This window comes from Homalodisca vitripennis, chromosome 5 (assembly GCF_021130785.1).
Source record: "Homalodisca vitripennis isolate AUS2020 chromosome 5, UT_GWSS_2.1, whole genome shotgun sequence".
NCBI lineage: Eukaryota > Metazoa > Arthropoda > Insecta > Hemiptera > Cicadellidae > Homalodisca > Homalodisca vitripennis.
Window position 1 is genome coordinate 23,335,834 of NC_060211.1, and position 20,835 is coordinate 23,356,668.

At 32.3% G+C, this 20,835-nt stretch overlaps 1 protein-coding gene across 2 annotated transcripts in view; it reads left to right on the plus strand.

The window, feature by feature from the left end:
* Positions 1-2,099: 2,099 nt before the first annotated feature.
* LOC124361844 (U2 snRNP-associated SURP motif-containing protein) overlaps positions 2,100-20,835 on the plus strand; it is a 62,823-nt gene continuing 44,087 nt past the window's right edge. For both annotated transcript variants that reach the window (XM_046815865.1, XM_046815866.1), the window contains exons 1-5: positions 2,100-2,328; positions 7,858-7,974; positions 12,125-12,218; positions 15,620-15,818; positions 18,462-18,529. In XM_046815865.1, the coding sequence (XP_046671821.1) occupies positions 2,305-2,328; positions 7,858-7,974; positions 12,125-12,218; positions 15,620-15,818; positions 18,462-18,529 (502 nt within the window). In that variant the 5' untranslated portion in view covers positions 2,100-2,304. The remainder of the gene's footprint in view (positions 2,329-7,857; positions 7,975-12,124; positions 12,219-15,619; positions 15,819-18,461; positions 18,530-20,835) is intronic.

The window sequence follows — 20,835 nt, forward strand, 5'->3', positions numbered from 1 at the left end:
AGATATTTTGTTTTGCTTTTGGTTTAAAATTTGTTAAGAAAATGTTTGCAATAAAACATAAAAGAGAGTTGTCCATTGCGATTAATATCTGATAAAACCGGATTTGAAATTGAAATGTTTAAAACGTGCATAAATCAGCATTAAATCATCTTTTATTTAATCTTGTGTTTTACAATAAAACACAAAGCTATGTGAAATCTAGCATCTAATATCAAGCCAAAGTTGTACCGTATATATTGTGCTGAAAAATCAGTGATTATTCTCTCAGCCTGAGCTTAGGAGGGCACACTCAGCAGTGGAAGAGTTTGATGGAAAACATAAATATAACTTTGAAATTCAGATATTTTCTACTCTCTAGCTGTTGCAAATAAGCAGGAAACAGCATTAAACAGTGTTAAGTATAACACATATCTTGCACAGATTTTATTCTGATTTACAATCGCATAGTAAGGAAGTTGGTTCATATGCTTTTGGGAGCCTTAAGAACCCCAGAAGATTGGGCAACCCGTGCATCCGGACGCGATCACACCATCGCACGCACAATCTGGCCTGCCTACTATCCCTGTTGGTGGTCATTTCGAGTTGGACTCATTTTCACGAAATAAAATGCAGAACTCCAAAAATTACAAGAACAATAACGTAAATGTGAATGTTGAGTTTAGCTCCAGTTCACTTTCCTCTTATTGCTGAGTCTGAAGTGTGACGCTGTCACAAACTTTATTCCTTATATCTAGAGTCATGTTCGTCTGATGAGATTTTTTTTAAAGTCGGCGATGAAGAACAAACGAGCCCTTACATCAGGAATAAAAGTCAGAATGAACTCTTTTCATCATTTCTACTTCAGGAGGAAGGCTAAACCATTAAAAGTAAGATGAACTGGAGGTAAATTCAAAATTTATATTGAATCAACACTTTCCACCATAGCTACCAGCTAGTCATGTGTAGATTAACCTAATATCATAAATGTAAAACTTAGTACTTTTACAGACTAAGTTTCTAGTACGTAAGTAATCGAACCGACGGGTGAGGCAGACAGGACGGACTGCGCGTGTGACGGTGTGTATGTGTTGAAAGCTAGGGTCATTAGCTTCTGGAGTTCTTGAGGCTCCAGACAAATTATAATACCAAATTTCAAATCATTTTACTCTTCTTTGGTGAATCTTAAAATAGCTTCATAAGTTTGACATTGAACTTCTGTGGTAAATGTATTGGTATATTGTATACAAACAAAAAACTGAGGAAGTTTTATTTGGGAACTGGCTGGAGCAAAAATATCACATTCCATGATCGACTTTAATTAATTTCTTTGTTGTCATAATTTTCTGTAAAATTGTAAAACCATTGGAAAAAATAAAAAAAACACTATAATTGAGGAAAACTACTAAACATTAACTAATAAAATCTTATTTAAAACTTGATAAAATCAAACTAAAAGGAAGGCGGAGCAGTGTGTGCTACAAAAATACTTGTACTTGTTAAGAAACATGCCAAACAGGTTTCAACATTCTGCGACTTATATAAGGAACATCCCTCATTCCTACATTAGTATATGTAGAAAAAAACCCTAATTAAAACGAAACAAAAAACTAACTTTAACTTCAAAACATGTTTTTAGTGTATATTTTTCTACTTTAATTGTTAATTAGTTTATTTTTTAAAGTTTAGGTTTTTCTAATGTGAATCTAACTTTTAAACCTAGTTTTATACCAAACGAGTATTACTGGTCGACACATCTGTGTCCAATAAAGAATAATTATTCAGCTCCATATGATTTAAAGGTTTTCTTTACATGAACAATCGGTATCGCCAGTGGTATCTCTGGACTGTCAGAAGTAATTCCTTAGAATCAGTTGTAATATTTATGGTACTGGACTAAAAATATATAAGATATATAAATAGTGGAAAGGACTGTTTACCATTGGTCAACAACAATGTAAAGTAACATAAAGTATATATTTACGTTATTACCTAAAGTTTACGTAGTATCTAATATAGTACTCTCTTTTTAGAAAGCAAGTAATCTTTTTCCTCCTCTTTGTTGATATATTTTAATACTCTATGATATGATTATCCAACTCCCACTCTCATTCAGCTATGCTTTTCTGCTTGGCTTGTGTTGCGGTGTTCACTGCTCGGTTGGAATTGGAATTGAATAAATTAGTATAAAAAGGGATGAAATGGACGGTTATGTTTCGGTTTTAGTGTTACTAGTGAACTTTTCAATATCGTTAATGCCAAATATAATTGAAGTTTCATATAAAGTTTGATCATTTTACATTAACCACTGTTCTGTTACTTATAAATATGGGAGATAAAGCACTAATGAAGGTAACTCTATTGTATATTATTCACAATTTATTAGTACCAGGTTAACTCATTTTATAGTGTTTCATAATGTTAAGTTATATTTAAGCTACAAGAGTTGTCAAAGTGTCCTAAAGTAATTTCAAGTGAAATTACCCTACGATTGATTTGATCTTTGCTAGAGCATTATCATCTTAACTGTACCTAGGTCTTTGCTGACCAACTTATAGTTATTGGCATGTTAAATGTTAGGTTACAAGTATTAGACCTACTAGTAGTATTTACATTTATTTGTATATTCGGGTAACATTTTACCTACTAGGCCTAGGTTCATCTTAATTTAGCACCACTAGATTAGATAGGCTGTCTACTGTTCACATGGGAACACCAAACATTCGAAATAGCCTAGATGTTGTCACTTATTGGGCTGTAGTATGATAAGCAGCTATCACGTCTATTGAATAATTGATATTTCTGACTAAATCTAAACTACATACCAACCGAATTATGTTTTAGGTATTTTATATTATGCTATGATTCAGCTATTTTTTTAACTAAATAGTAATACAGTAGAACCTCTCATAACCGACCATGACGTGACCGAGCCATGGTTGGAACGGCCAAAGGGTTGGATATCTGGAGGAGCAAAAAAAACGCCTTTCCCAGGTGGAAAAAAACTACATGTATGCAGTGTACTAGGCCTACAATAAGCGAACAATTATATTGTACTTGTAAATACCAGCATTCTTATGTTGCTTAAAACATTTACAGTTTTTAAATTAAATGAAAATGTGAATAAATCTAAGCGAATGTATATTACCTTATTAAATTTAAAGAATTCAGGTGTAGGGTACGATAAGTGGACCAGGTTTTTTATATTGAAATTGGCAAACGATATTACTTAAATCATAACCATTGATATAATCAATCGATATTGATTAATTATTTTGAACAATTAACTTAAATAATCTATACCAACTGCTGTAAACACTTTCAAACAATACTCGTAATGTAATGTTTCAATTTTATATAAGTAACATTTGATTATTAAAAATAGCGGGTAGGGTACGATAAGCGGACCCGGTTTTTTATATCGAAATTGGCAAACGATATTACTTAATCATAACCATCGATATAATCAATCGATACTAATTAATTATTTTGAACCATTAACTGAAATAATCTACATCACAGCTGTAAACACTTTCAAATAATACTCGTAATATTTCAATTATTTATAAGTAACATTTTATTATTAAAAATGACTGTCAATTTTAGAAAACTAAACGACATTGCTTTGAAAGATAAGACATGTTTTTTGTGACTTCAACATGTTGGATTCGTACCATTATGTGAAATTTGTGGGAAAGAAACAAACTGTAACTGTGGGAGGAGCAAATATGGTCGTCTTCAGTTTTCCTAATTTTGGTTATAATAATTTGTTTTATCACTGTAAATATTAAATTCATATTTTAATTTAAAACAAATGATTGTTATTGAGGATTAGATACTCATATATCGATTGATAGTCTAGGATTTGAGATGCGAATATTAGGTATCGATGATTACATTCTTCAATATAAAAAACCGGGTCTGCTTATCGTACCCTACCCGAATTGAGTAATGGATTTTTGTTTCAATTTTGTCAATCTTGACCATGAGGGAAGTGCACCTCTATATTTGTCCAAAATACATCGGGTCGCATTTGGATCTTGCTCAATGTATTTCAGCGCAACGTCAAAGGCGTATCTAGCAGCATGACTCACTACGTTATCAATTGTGGTTTCCTCTTCATCCGAGTCAATTTCTTCTTCCTCAGCTTTGTTCTGCACAATAGCAATGATTTGGTCATCGCTGAGATCTTCATTGGCTCTAACTTCCAAAACATCACCTTCAACAAGCTATTCTTATATCTGTCATCTGGAGATCATGCTGAAACACTTGCAGATTTTGTAATGTTTCTGTTTTGTCTGTCTCAACATCTGCTTCTGTCAAAGTTGGCTCACACTATATATGTGTATACAAAAAGCAACTTACTTATTATTTTAAAGTATGGGTATCTGACAGCTTGTGACACATAACAAAGGTCATCACCATTGTAGTTACGGTCATTAGCTAATTACCACAAAAAATTATTTTACATTGTTTGAATTAATTTTAAACAATATTAGGTTGCATTATAATAAGCGGCCACTAACACAAGGACTGAAAGCAAAATGTCGGACTAAACAACGTACTGTAATAGATATTTCAAAGAACAAAATGGTTTGGCTAGTTTTCAATCTTAGAAATTAATGTATAAATATTAATATAATTAAAAAATTAAAATATAATATATAATTACAACAAAACAATAATATTTACTTAGGCTAACTTAAGTATTTTCAAGGATAATCGTGACTGCATGTAAACAAAGAAGGCACGTACGTCACTGTTCTTGCCGCCATTAGTCATTAACAAAACACACTATTTGAATTTTGAATTTATTTCCAAACACGATTTTACTTTGAATAAATTGTGAACGATGACGTCGAGCTGAATTACGTTTTGGGCTTTTAAAATGTTAATAGAGAAGCTATACTTTTATGTGTAAAAGAAATATATTTGTTTCAAATTACATAAAATAATTAAACTTGATATAATCTGTTTGAGCAGCGTAGTGCTGACGATTACTTTAGCCAATCTGAAATGGTATTTCTGCAGATACTGATGTCATCAAAACATTAATTGATTAAAATGTCATAGTTGTTTGATTTCAACTAAAATAGTACATTATTTACGGTATATTCAAAATACCAAATTTAGAATGTTCAACAAAGTCTTCAAGTGCGTTTTTGCAATGTTGTGTTTGTGCTGACTTTTCTTGTGGCTAAACACTATTTGATTCTTTACCTTTAATTCTAGTTTACATCTCCTCACTACAAACAGGATACTTCGAACTTAAGGAGCTAGCTCCATTACTTACAGCCAATTAAAACATTGCTCAGTATTTATAAAAACATTTTAAGCCAATATTTGCATATTTGGTGGCCGCTTATTATACCGCAGCCTATAAATATACATAGCCTAGATAGTTTTTTTATGCATCATTAAATTATTACTTTCTTAGATATTAAAACAGCTGATCTATACTGTAATTTAAAATAGGCCTACCTATAAAATAATTTGATTTAGCATTTTGGTTTTAGTAGTTCAGATAGTTATGTATATTGATAATGTTCGATTGTTATGGTGGGCGCTTATTGATAGATTAGGCTCCAAATTCAACTTAATAATTATCAGATAAGGAAGATAGGTTATCAGAACCAGAATAGACTTAATTGAAATATATGTGCGTAGGCTATTTACGTAGTTGCGCAAATTACAACTCGTTTGAAAACTACAGATGTGTTTATTTGTGCATGCTGCCTGTTGTGTGAATATAATTATGGTAGAGGTTTAATATTTAGTTTAAGTGATTATAATACAAACTCCCAAAAAAGGATATAATTTTTGGTTTAATTCCAGAAAAGCTTGTACAGCAAAGTATAACTTATACAAAAAAATATACCAAGTTTATCAATTTATGATTGACAAAAATGAATCTATGTTTTTTTTGCAAGCTAATAATAAAAATAAAGTTTGCCATTTTTCAACATACTACATAAAAAGTGACCAGCAGTAAAAGGATTAATCAAACTAGTTATTGAAAACTAGATTTAAGTAGGACGAATTGTCTATCAGATTAATTGGGATGTTTCACATAGTTGAATTTAATATATTGTTTATTGAATAATAATGTGTAACAAGTAAACACCAAAATTATGAAGCTAGAATACAAAACATTGATTTGTTGTTTCTGCTTGCCCACTTTGACAGGATGCAAAATAACAAAACTTTGTATTCTACTTTTGACAACAGGATTTAGCAAATTTGGGTGGGCAGTTACATAATAAATACTAACGGTTAGATTAGGTTAGTAAACCTAAATTGCCTAACCTCATCAGCTGCAGCGTGCTTTGAATAGGTGACTTTATAACTAGTTTTGAATTTTCGCTAGTATTTTGTTATTTTGTATTTTATTATTGAGTTTGATTATATCAAGTAACATCAAATTTTTCATCGTGAAATTTATCATCAAGTGGTATAATATTAAGTTTTGAAATATAATAACCATATTGAAAATATCTACCTAAAAATGTGAAAATGTGGTACTGGTACTGAAGTACTAACACACCACCACCAATACGTTATGACTATATAAACTACTGAATAATACAAAACCAAAATGTCAAACCAAATAACATTGTAAGTATTTAAATTTATAGTAGTTATAGTTCCGCTATGTTTTTATATCTAGAAATCTAATAATGCTACTTTCTTACTATCCAGAGGTCATTATCTTTTTAACAGTTTCTCACTATTAAATTTTTGCCTCATTTGAACATTGAATTGAAATATTCCAAATTAAATACATTTTCTAGCGTCATTGACAATATTTAAGCTCAACTTATACAACACAATTTCGTTTCTATTTTCTGTAGGCGTTCTTGAGCTTGTACAAAAGCTTCATCAAAAGACCTCTGACTTGTTTTGTAGTAATACAAAATTTTTCTTTTAAGGCCTGACTATAAGGACCAAAAGACTACAGCAGAACTGCTTGACTATCACAACCTATGTTATCTTATGGGTGTTCTATATGAACAGAATATCCCGTGCCAAGTCTAATTCTAGCAGAACGTTAGTACAAATCAGCCCCAGCCGGTTTTGGATTAAACCACGAGGCTAAACCTAATGTTATGTTTCGTTTGAAGTTACCTGTTCAGGTTTAACCACGAGTTCAGGTCGATACTGACTCAAAATGGATGAGTGTTCCATCTGCATAACAAACATTTGCATAATTTGACATGCCAAAATTCGGTGCAAATGTTCATATAGTCATGTCAAGTTTGGCTTGGCAGAATGGTTTATTTCGGTCACGGTATTTTGGTCCGTATAGTTATCCCATACACTCAAGTGTAATGCACACGTACTGACATATGATTTGGATTCAGCGTGTGCTTGCTTGTCGCAGCAGTCATCACAGGTCTATATCTGTACATGTCATTAGCCATACAGCCTTACTTTCTGTCTCCTAAAATGATGGACCTCTGAGTCATTATTTTGTTACAACCTGCTACTTGAATTTATAAGAGACAATGTTTCGCAAAATTTAATATTATCAAAGGATTCATTTTCTTTTAGGTGTGGGGTAAATATAATCTAACTTTAAAATCTTTCTATTAAAAAAATCGTTCTAGGCAAATTTAGTGAACGAATTCGATTAATTAATTCTGGAGGTTTAATACTTACATAACACGGAGTCAAACCCCCTCCCCACCCCCCTTTGGACATTGTAACTTAAGAGGCGGCCCTTAGTGGCTTTGTTAAAAAGTAGCCTACAGCCTGATAAAACTTGATCTCGGTTACTGATTCCCTGAATTAAGTAAAGCTAACACCAGTATATTGAATTGACTTGATTTTTTGAATGTTTTAATTTTGTATAGTTTAAAACGTTTGTTTATCTGTTTTTAGCAAATTGCAGAGCAGAAGCTCAAAGCGTTTTCAGTCGGAACTATGGGGAAACGCAGCATGTCAAAGAAGGAAATGGAGGAGCAAAGGAAAAAAGAGCAAGAAGAAGCGGCTGCTCAGGTTAGTTATTCACTATTAACAATTACATTTGTACAGTCATTTTGATTGAAAATCATTTGATAACGTTTCTTTAAACTTGAGTATGTTAAACATAAAATACTGTTTGATCAATACTCAACCAGTGGGCCTAAATCATATTTGTTTATCTGATTTATAAACAATATTTTAAAGCTTTTGTGCACAAGGACCTGTGTTTGAATTGTATGCTTAATCAGCTCTTAGATATATTTAAATTATCGATATGCAGTAAACATTTCATTTCTTGTCCAATGTGGTAACAAGTCGGCCAGATATGGAATTGTGACATTAAGAAACGTAAGTTATTCAAAACAAATCAATCATCGATTTTGCTGCTTACTTCTTGAAGGCACTATGTTGGCAAATTTTTGAAAATGATTACCATGCTAACTGTGCCGGAACTGTTTATATACTTAAGGCACATCAAATATAAGTTATATTTGATACTTTTTAAGTTACTTTCTGATTAAACGGAGGCCACCGATAATTAAGCAACTTTGGGTGGGCAGCTACACAATAAATACTAATGGTTAGGTTATGTTAGATTAGGTTAGGTGATTTAGGTTTCTAAATCGCCTAACCACAATAGCAGCAGCGTGCTTTGAATAGGTGGCCTCCGTTTAATCAGAAAGTACCCTTTTAAAACTATACTAATCCATTGGATATTTTTGGTTTTGTAGTTGCATATGTGTATAGAGTATACAGTTCAAAATGGTATAAATACCAGTTTACTTTGCCATAAAGAGGCATTCAGTAATGACAGGAGAGCACTTCAGTTACGCCACGGTCATTATTTTTAAAACTAGCACTGATGATATCATCGTAAGGGAAACAAAGCCCCATTCCAATCTCCACCTCCTGTCTTCACCTGCCAGCTAACAAAGGAGATAAAGCGATTGAGCTAAAAATGAGATAAGGAGGAATGCTATATGGGCAATTCTTTGCTTGCAGAGTTTCATGCCCCAAAGGGCCGGATATAACAGGTTTTACGTAAAGTTGTTCAAAAGGCAATAAATGTAGAACACAAATTCTAAATTATTTGTCTTTATTAAAAGCTCAGAAAAGGTAATTCTGTTTCTAGTTAACACCTGTTCTAATCATTTCATTTCAGTTCATTTATTTCAATCTCCAAAAATGTTAAACATAGTAAAATGTTATTGTGTTAGTTTTAAATGTATACAATAGCCTACATACAAGAAAACGAACAACATTATTTCTTCTTATGTTAAGATAAATGTACAGTTTTTGTTCTTCAAAATATTAACTTATAGGTCTTTATACAGGGTGGGCATAAAGTTGATACCCACTGCTTGTTAACCCTTTGAATGCCACAAGGCAAAAAATTTAGTACAAAAGAAATGCACTAGCAACTATATTGCAAGTCATATGCGAAAAATGCCAGGGAATAATAAGAAGTATTACCGGGCTTCCGGAAAAAGAATATATTTTTTTTATTTTTCATACTATTTTTATGAAAGAGGTATCAAAATGTTTGTAAAAAATTGTATTACAATAAAATGTTACAAAACAAATGAAACAACATAAAATAATATTAGTTTTGGCATGTCAAAACCAAAAAATGTATAAAGCAATTTTTATTTTTTAGTTTTTATTTTTTTTGACAAATTAATAAGAAACAATTTTACTATGGGAAGAATTTTTTTAATATTCTTTATAACATTGTTAATGTGAAAAAAAATAATGGTTGACTTTTTTATATAATTACTATAGTTACATAACAATGCTTGAAATTATGTACATAATGAAAAAATCATTTTTCAGTACCGGTAACACAACACGAAAACAAAAATAATTAATGCATTACTTACATTTATCCTTTGGTTCTAAAGTATATCTAATATATGGTCTTCATATTTTCCCAAAAAATATGTACACACACACACACACACACACGCTCGCGTGCGCACGCGCACGCACGCACGGGAGATATCAATTTAACAAAATCATTTTAGAGATCCTAACCTCAAAACGATGTATACACAACCATGTGACCGAACGTATTATTTTAGATATTACGCATACTATACGTAGCGAGTTGTTTACGCGCCAACGATGTTACGCGCCCGGTTGATCACCGCCAGCTGTTGTTGCTTCTATTATTCTGTGTTTTTTTATCTTCACTAATATAAAGTATTATGTGAACTATTATTTATCTATTGCAGGATAGTTAACAAATAAAACAATATTGGTCGTGAAAAGAATTCATGAAAAATAAAGCGTTAAAAATTACGATAACAGACGGCGACGACGGATCGTCGCCTGGCACTTTTCGCACAGTAAGTCGGCGACGATAGATCGTCGCCGTGGCACTTTTCGCAAGGGTTTTTGGCGACGATGTATCGTCGCCGTGGCACGCAAAGGGTTAAACGTAAAACAGTTGCCGGTGTTAAATAAAAATCTTTGCTTGGTATTCAAATAATATTGTTATTTCAACTTACAAGATAAGGCATCCAAAGCTTATTTGTGCATCCCATCATACTCAACGCACAGATTTATTTGGCACCATGTTTATTTTTTCGTCACTTAAGCAAATCTGGTTGATTGTTGTAAAAGAAGCCAGAATTGCTTACTTCAGTTGATCATTCGTGGTGTATTGATGTTTCCGCACCTAGTCTTTAATAACACCCCAGAGTGCATTGTCCGGTGTGGTGAGTCTTGGAGGACAGGGCAAGGGCAGGGGCATTATCCAATCCTGAACCAACCCAGCGGTTTAGAAAAACTTCTTTTTAAGGCAACCTCGAACTGTCAATGGAAAATGCAGTCCTGTTGGAAAGTAACGGTTTTTATTGATTATCTGGCTCTAACAATCATTTGTTCTGCATTCTCAGATTCACTTAATTCAGTGACTGTACACTGGATGGTAAAATTTTATTTTTGAGTGATTTCGAATGTGATCTCTCATTGTCGACCTTGGAATGTTTAACTCAGCCTAACGTTTACGTGTTGATTTCATTTGAGATTGCTGAATTGACAATTCTACAGCAGCACAAGTCTCGACACGAGTGCTTGGCCTCCCACTACGTGTCGCATCAAGAATGCTTGTTACAAAAGCTTTGTTAATAAAGTCGTAGGTTTCAATGACAGTTTCTCAAAATGCACAACAAAGTCATTCATAAATTCATCCATAGTTTTTCCACTTCTATGATTATGAACCCAAACACAAGCCACCAGACTCCTCAATAGTGAACACAAAATTGTATCCACCATTGTTCACTTTAAGACTGGCAGACTATGTAGCTTGACCTTGACTGTAAATGTAAACCCCTCTCCATCTCTCTTGCTCTTAACATTCCTTCCTTCTATCAATATTACTCCCAACTACCACTTAATACTTACTCACAAATTACTCCCAACTACCACTTGATACTTATTCACAAATTACTTCCAACTACCACTTGATACTTATTCACAAATTACTTCCAACTACAACTTGCTACTTGTTCACAAATTACTTCCTACTACCACTTGATACTTATTCACAAATTACTTCCAACTACAACTTGATACTTATTCACAAATTACTCCCAACTACCACTTGATACTTACTCACAAATTACTCCCAACTACCACTTGATACTTATTCACAAATTACTTTCAACTACCACTTGATACTTATTCACAAATTACTCCCAACTACCACTTGGTACTTATTCACAAATTACTCCCAACTACCACTTGATACTTATTCACAAATTACTTTCAACTACCACTTGATACTTATTCACAAATTACTCCCAACTACCACTTGATACTTATTCACAAATTACTTTCAACTACCACTTGATACTTATTCACAAATTACTCCCAACTACCACTTGATACTTATTCACAAATTACTCCCGACTACCACTTGATACTTATTCACAAATTACTCCCGACTACCACTTGATACTTATTCACAAATTACTCCCGACTACCACTTGATACTTATTCACAAATTACTCCCAACTACCATTTGATACTTCTTCACAAATTACTCCCAACTACCACTTGATACTTCTTCACAAAACTTATGATGTGCTGGAAAACGCTTGCGTCAGTGGGTATGAACTTTTTGCCCAGCCTGTAGATTGTAAACTTTATAAGAAACTCATAAATAATTTATTTTTAGGCATTTGAAGAATTTGTTGCAACGTTTCAAGAAGCTCCTAGTAAAACATCTAAAGTGTGGGTAAAAGCTGGAACGTACGATGCTGGAAAAAGGCGTAAGTCAAATTTTTAATTTATTTTATATGTACCATAAAAAACTGTTTCTACTTAAATTTGTATAAAATAGGCTACATTGTATGATGCAGGTAAAAATTGAAATGTCATCTAAGTCTGTAATGTTGATCAATGTTTTAAGTTTTCTTTTTATAAAATTTGATTGATTTCATTGCAATTAAATAAACAGCCTTTGTTTTATTTTAAAGGCTGAAAAATCTTTAAAACCCTGTTGTTTTCTCTCTAGTAATTAAAAACTTAAGTCTTAAAACATGAATAATTTAGAAATAAAAAATAGAAAGAATAATCCATTAATGAATCATGATAATTCTATAGCAAGCTAGTGATGCATTATTTATTTGCTGCCTTAAAACAATTATATTTGTTGTACAAATACTTTAAAATATTCAATTCAATTCAGTATTGTGGGCAAAACTCAAACGATGTTCATCTTTAATTTAATTTTAATAAATTTCAAAACAAAACTTGATACTAAACAAACTAAATTTCTTGATAGAAAATATTTTTAATGCAAGGTAAGAGTGTGTCACACCATGTGTCGTATAACAGGCATCGCTGAGGCTGCATGCAAATTTTCACACTTGAAGACAAGTTTTATGGCTGGACATTCTTGTCTATGTAGAAATAAAGTTTCTTGCAAAAATTAAAGTCTATAGATAAAATCTTTTTCTAGATATTTTGGCACATAATACATTCACATTTTTTTATTGTGGTAGGTTTTCATAGCAGTATAAATAAGAAAAGTTGTGGTGTGGTAGAGAGGGTAATACAATGCAAGAGTTTGCTAAAATTAAATTTTCTCACGGACTTTGAACTTTGCTTACCATTCAGTTTTCTTTATACTGTATAAATAAGCTACATGTGTTTATATGTCACATGTTAAAACATCATATGATTGTACTCTTGCTTATTTATTTATTATATTATTTTCTCGTTACCCATAAGACCAATATTAGCTAATGCTCAACCAAACTCCATGTAGTGACATGTGCCATTATTGAACTCAGTGTTGCCAATAAAGAAATGAAGATTCATGTAAGATTTCCAATCTATACATTAGTTCATGTCTTGAATATCATGTGAACTGACAGACAGAAATGAAATTATTTCAGACCCTCAAGTGATAAGCTTTGTTTATATTCAGTGATAGCTAGCTAGATACTTTTTGTAACCTAATTACCTTACGCAATTACTAATTATTCCTGAAATGAAAATTTGTTTCTTATTGCAACCAACAAAAATAGTAATATTAGAAAATATTATTAATTTTTTTTAAGCAAACTCTTACATTGACAGCAAAATTTATATTTAATTCAAGCATAATTCATTAAAATAAATTCGTTTGAAGATTGAAAAGTCTCCCTCAGGTATGCATTGCTACACAGAACTGGTTTTCATCGCACAGTATTTTTGTTACATAATGATTACAACGATTATAAAGTATATTCATTTTATGTATTGCTACACAGAACTGGTTTTCATCGCACAGTATTTTTGTTACATAATGATTACAACAATTATAAAGTATATTCATTTATAGAGTATAGCTAATAATTCACAAAGCTCATTCATTACTTTAGTAAATGTGTTATAACTGTTATCTAACAGTTGTACGTCTTCCATGTCTACAGGAAGTAAAGTTAAATAAAAATCCTGTATAGAAAAATGTTTTATAAAAAATGTAAATATACCATGACTTTAAGGTTTTAGTATTCTGAATATTTCCTGACAACACAAATATTTTTTTTTTAATCCTTCTTTAAGTAACCCTTCAATGTGGGGATTTTCTGGAGCCCACCAACTGCCTGCTTCGGTAGTTTTATGTGCTAATGATCATAGATTGCTATAATTGAGTTATAATTATTACATTATGTACCTCTTGTAAATATTGTAAGAAATTTTATTTTATTAATTTATCTTCCATCTAATAAAAACAGTTGTTTAGGTTACAATATCAATTAATATTGAATATTATTCATATCAAGATGAAAAATTACCAGTCAAAAATTTGATTTGGTGTGATAGTTTTTGAAGCAGGTTCCCACACACATTGCAGCCTGGCACCAAAATCTTGTTTCTTTCCTTTTTCCTTGTTTGGAACATACCACACAAACTCTGTATGGCTTGGATTTCTTTTCTGTAGGTGGTATATTTTCGATGAAATGCCTCTCAACTAGGCGTTTTGGTTTAGGCTCAATGGAAGGGCGCCCATAGACTGGCCTCGAATTCTGAGCCATACTTTTCAATAAGACCATTGATTAGTTCTAGTCTTACAGAAATATTTAACTTATATATTTAGAAAATATTTAGAAAAAATTTAGGTCCTGGTTGCCCAGTAAAAACTTCTCTTTCAGGAATGTAACCCTCCATGGTTTCCCAAATCATTGAGGGACCTTTTTTGATTTTTAGCCTAGGTGGCAAGATTTCATTTTCTGGTGTACTTTCCCCAACCAGCAACATTTGATCATCATTTAAATTATCTTCAATACAATCTAACTGTGTATAATCCAAATTTTTCACACCAGGGCTAAAGTCTATCTCACTGCCACTGTCCGACAGTTGGTCATTTAGCCAGTCGACTATTTGGTCACTGCCATTTGACATTGTGATATTTATGTTTTATAAACAATAAAGAAATGTCTAAAAGTTAGAAATTATAAAAACACTTACCCTAATTTGTTCAAATTATCCATAAAAACAACTAACTTTCACAGATAGGCCTAGGCCTACATCACTCACAAATACACATTCACTAAATTACTACCATTATTATTTTTTGCATTTACTGAAGAATGTAATAGTATTATTTAGGCTCAAAATAATAACCAATACGTCCAGTACCAACTATAAACTTAATATAAAACAATTAATATTATACAAGATCTAATAAAACACAGTGTAAACACAAGCCGGTCAGCAATAAACAACAACAGACACGATGTATTGGAATATCGCAAGACAGCTGACTGAGCTGTTTGGTTTAGGTTTAGAACAGCTGAATAAAAAAAAAATATTCTGTGAATACGAAAATCAAGAATTGAATGTCCTCTTCATAACGATATAAAACATCGCTTGAAGTAGTTCTAACTGTCGCTGCTAGATCGCTTAGGCGTACGGTCTGTACGAAAACGTGGCGTTCACATGAAACCACCGCAACGGGCTTCGTTAGTCAGCCGTGAATGTCACGTGGAACCACGTTGAAGGGTTAATTAAGTGTATTTTACATTTTCATTATACAACATGTTAAATTTGTTTGACCCTTGCTATAAACTGTTCATTAAAATGTGTTAACGTATTATTTACACAATATTAAAATACATACCATTGCTTCAACCAAATCCCCAAATATTTATTCTAGATTCTACATTTTTTTATGTTTCAGAGGAGGATACTAAAGAAAAAGGGAAACTCTATAAGCCGCAATCCCGTTTATCAGAATCAATTGAAAAAATGACTTCGGCAGAAAGAGCTCAAGAGTATGCAAGATTGTTGAGTGATCGTAAACCTGATAGACCGGGAAAGCGGAAAGAACGTGAGAAAAAGAAGAGTAATTTAGAGTTGTTTAAAGAAGAATTAAAGCTGTAAGTGTATACTTAAAGTTGTGATTGGTTAACAATATTAAATATAATTATAATAATTTACTATTAAGCTTCGTGTTTATTTATCAACTTGAATTTTATTTTATCGTTCAACTAGTTCTTAGTAATTTTGACAATGTACCTGTGCATCATTGAATGAATGTATATTTAGCTAGATGACTTATGACAATATTGTCGTTGTGCCAGCGGCAATATTAAGAAAAGATGGATAGAACTACTAATATCCATAAATAGAATGAGACAAATAATGGTCATGGACTTTGCTTGTTGGGTTCCCAATATATATTGACCTAAAACTTTAAAAGACCCTATAACCTGTTGAGGATTATCTGACCTATAACCTGTTGAGGATTATCTGACAGTTGATTATAGCCGTTTGACCCAAAAAAAGTAAAACCGTTTTGATCATCCATCATGGGCTTCTTCAAATAACAATAGGACTCCTTACGTTCTCTAGTGGTGTTCTTACATACAATTTTGACTGTGAAATGTTTGTAGTAATCGTTGCTGCCATGTACTGGCTCCTAGTGACAGAATATGTAATCACAGCTTTGCCACCACATGTTCTGTCATTATCTTGTGGTTAGTTCATTTAGAGATGATTTACCAGTTCTTGCAATTCATTGATCATTAGTGCATGGTGCTGGCTCCTAGTCACAGAATAATAATCTAAGCTTTTTCACCAATTGTCTTATCATTTACAGTAGCAAGTTTCTGTATTTAAAAAAGTGTCTTACTCTGTCAAAATTATTTTTTTTTTTACCGTTTTAATGACTATAAGGTACAAATAATGTATTATTTCAGTCTTTTATAATGTTTCAATACATTTTAACTAATTACAACTGAATAATTTTCTTTACTCCCTGGGGTCCATTGATGATAATTTTGCTTACTCTAGTAGACTCTAGACAGGTGTACAGTTATAGCCATCAGTATTTTCTCAACCAGTTAAATTTAGCATTGGCGATCAGTCTGTGCCTTGAACTAAATTCAAAACCAAGAGGTTGGTAAAAGGCAGTGCTTGTCTCACCTTAAACAACAGGCTGAAAGGAGTTCTTGAATTTTGAAAAGTATTCATCTTTAAGGCCTCCCACTGACTGAATTGAATTGTACTACAGGTTTATCTGTTTACCCACATAGATACAGTCCTATCGTGTTTAGATGTTTCTTAAAGTGCCCATGTGATTTTAATCCAACTGCCATCTTAATTCATCACTGCCTTGTTTGTATGAAGGAAGGGTAGGAAAATGGGATTTTTAAGGACAGTTTTTTTATAAGCCAGAGTTTTATTAACAGAATATTGTTGTCATAGTTTGCTGTCTTTTGTTGTTTGCCAGTGACTAACTTCATTGGCTGATTATTATTATGAAGGTTTCTTGAGTTCCCAGTGTGACCATTGCATTAGCCATCTCACTTCCTTTGATTCCCTGAAATCCAATGCAAATTTGTTTGCACCCTTTTATCGTTCAGTAGACTGTCACATGTGAGACAGGTGGACAGATTTAGTGATTCAACCTTGTTTTAAAATTAGGTCTGAAAAATATCAGTTTTCTTTGTACTTAGTTTCCAAAGCTTGTTTTTCTTTATTATTTCGCAAAAAAATCACTAGAGTGGATGTAAAAGACACATCAATACTTGGGACTCTGAGTTAACCCATTGGCATAGCTATTTTCAACCTGTTCTAGACCCCTGGATCCTATTAATTTCAGCGTTTTTGTAGAGTTTGCAAATATATATATATAAGAAAATTGTGGGGTTTATTAAGCTTATCTAACCACTCAAATACATTGTCGAGAGAAAATCCCATTTCTTCTCTTACAATTTATTCCATGATATTTGATATGTCATCAACAATAGAACACTGCCTGAGTATTGTTCTTCGCATTTTTGAACAACAAGCGATGTCAGTGAAAATTGATGACTCATCGTTCTGGTGTTAGCCTATATGGTATTCTACGTCTCCTTCACTGTCCCAATTCCAATAGATAACAATAAAATTATCAATTTCGCTTGATCGTAACAAAGGTTCATGCTCTATCACTGCATCTGACAGTTGAACACTATCTCAAACTACACAGCTGATTTCCTGTTTTGTTTAAAATTAATTCAACTCAATGGTTTACCCGACTTTAAGCAAACTTGAATACTAAGCTGTGTAAAGTATTGGAAAATCAATAACTACATTGGAGATTGCTGCATTATGTGAGAGAAAACTAGAACTTTAAGCTATGTCGTATCACAGAAGCCTTCCATCAAGAATATCTGGTATGTATTTTCAGAGTGATAACATTCTGTAAGTCGTCCTATGGGTTAAGCGAAATTGGTGATCAGTGACGTCTAATCTGAACATATTTGGGCTACTTTTTTGTTATCTTAGTAGTGATATGGATTACTTTTTTATTTGACCTCTTAATTTTCAATAGTTTAAATGTTTGAAACTATAAAAGGACAACATTTTTGTTTAAGCCAAGTAAATATTTTAGAACATGTTTCAACTATACTTTATTCTCTTTATTGTAAATATACTTAATTCATATTTACTAAGAAAGCGTTGCATTTAATCAAAATTCAGTTGAATTTGGTTTTTATGTAAACAACCTTATTTAATACCTTTGCTATTTGTAGAATCCAAGAAGAGCGAGAAGAACGACACAAATACAAAGGCGTTATAAAGCAGATGGATGATCCGGAAAGTAAGTAGAACAGAATTAGTTATTGACATATGGAACAATCCTAAAACTGTGTAACACAATTCTACTTTAGCAATAACTTGTGACAATTGTAACTTAAATAAGTTACACAATCAGTTCAACCTTTTTTTGTAGTTCAAACTTTGCTATCATAAATCACTTACTAGTACATATTTTAATTAATTGCTTCATTTACTTTAGTTATTGAACATGTTCATGACCTTATGAGCCATTTATAGCCCTTGTGGTCTTTACAGATGGCCATCGTGAGCCACTAGTGGCCCATGGCCAGTTGAGAAATACTGTCATGGGCACCAGTGAGCCACATACATTTCATATTTCTACATTTTTTTCAATGTCGGAATATTGGTAAATATGTTTTAAAAACCACACAGTCCTGTAAAACAACTTTTAAGGTTCTTAAATTTTTTTACTTGGAAAATCACAACAAATTGTAAAATGTCATGTAATGTTTAAAAGACACTGGCAAAAGAAATGTGATGTGTGAATTTGTTGCCCAGTTGAAGGAATGCCATAGAATTACGCTGGAAACTCAGATTAGGTGGGGAACAGTGTGAGCCATTTATGGAACACGATAGCTATGAATAATACATATTCAACCAAATTGGAATGGACACGACAAATCTGTTGAAATGTTTGTTTTTTTCTATGAAATTGTGTCACTACATGTAATAACTCACTAAATATCATATTTTTATAATAAAATCCATGTAGGTTTTTTTTAAATATTTTAAATATAACTGTAACGTAAAAAAACTTTAACCCTTCTTAGTACGCTGAATATAAATTTCTGTACCTTCCCCTAGCTAGCTAATACAATAAAAAAAATCTGTTTGTTTGTTTTAAAGTTCTATTTAAATTTAGGTTCCTGAATTTATTGTAAAACGAAAAATATAAAACTGGATTTTTAATGATTTTTGTATATGTTTTTTAATGTGATTGACAATTTAATCAAAGCTTCCATCATCAGTTTCATATAAAACTACAAAGAATTCACTGCAAACACAGAATGATACAATCACTATTTCAAAGAAATATACATCTATTAGTCGCAACATCGCACAGGAACAAAGCTCACACGCCAGATTCAAGAGTTGCACTAGCACTCTTCTCGTACTCATCAAACACGTCAGCAACAAGTCCAAAGTGGCGGTCAGTAGCTACAAAAACCAATTTCGGATTGATAACAGGATGACAATGAATAGAGCGCAGCTGTAGTCTGATGTTCAATCAATACTCTAGTGCATTCTATCATCGGTTTTACAAACTACAATTAATAACAGAAAACAAAAACTTGATATATATCATTATATACATTTTATATTCGTGTTAACCCTTTGAACCCCAGGCGACGAAATATCGTCGCCGAGAAAATATGCGAAGATCGCCGCGGTGACGATGTATCGTCGCCAATGAAGATGCGAGAATCCCTGGGCGACGTACTATCGTCGCCATGGTATATGCGTTTAATACATATTTATTTGAAACCGTAAAATACTTATTTTACGAGTATTAATACATATTTATGAGTATTTTAGTAAAATACAAATTTCTTTTAGTAATATAGTGTATTTAAAATAACATCTATGCTCAAAAAAATATATTACTCTTTGTTGCTACAGCTGTATTTGTTTACAAAGCGGTCTAATGTTACGTATATTGTCTTTGTGCGTGTGAATTGAGTTAAATTTTGTAATTGAGGACTGTTTTTAGTCACTTTTTCTTTAGTTTTAATCTTATAGTAATAATCAGTTCTGTGAACAATGAGTGACAACATTGTAAATCACCCGAGTGAATTGGACAGACAACTGGATGTTGACCTAACAGATGACGATTGGTCTGACGTCTCATCAATTTTCAGTGATGACACTGATGTTGATCCTACCTATAGGTTAACTATCTCGGACTCACATGACGAAGAAATGCCATTTAGTCAGCTATCTACTTCTCGCGGTAACGCCGCCGCTAGGCCTACTCCGGACAATGACCAACCGGCCTCAGTGAGATCGCGGTTGCAAAATCTTTATTTTTAGAGATATCAATATAATTGTTTTTGTACATACATAAAACTAAATTTATACAAATAAAATGTGGGTGCCCATGGTAAAAATTTTTCTTATTTTTGAATTAAAAAATCTTAAAATCTATTTTTTTTTACCTAAAAATCTATAAACATATATTTTAAAGTTATTTTAATGTTGTTAAACAATTTTTTATACTTCAGACTAAACTTTTTCTGTGTACACAATTTCATTCTGGACATTTTGGTGTGTAATACAAGACAATAG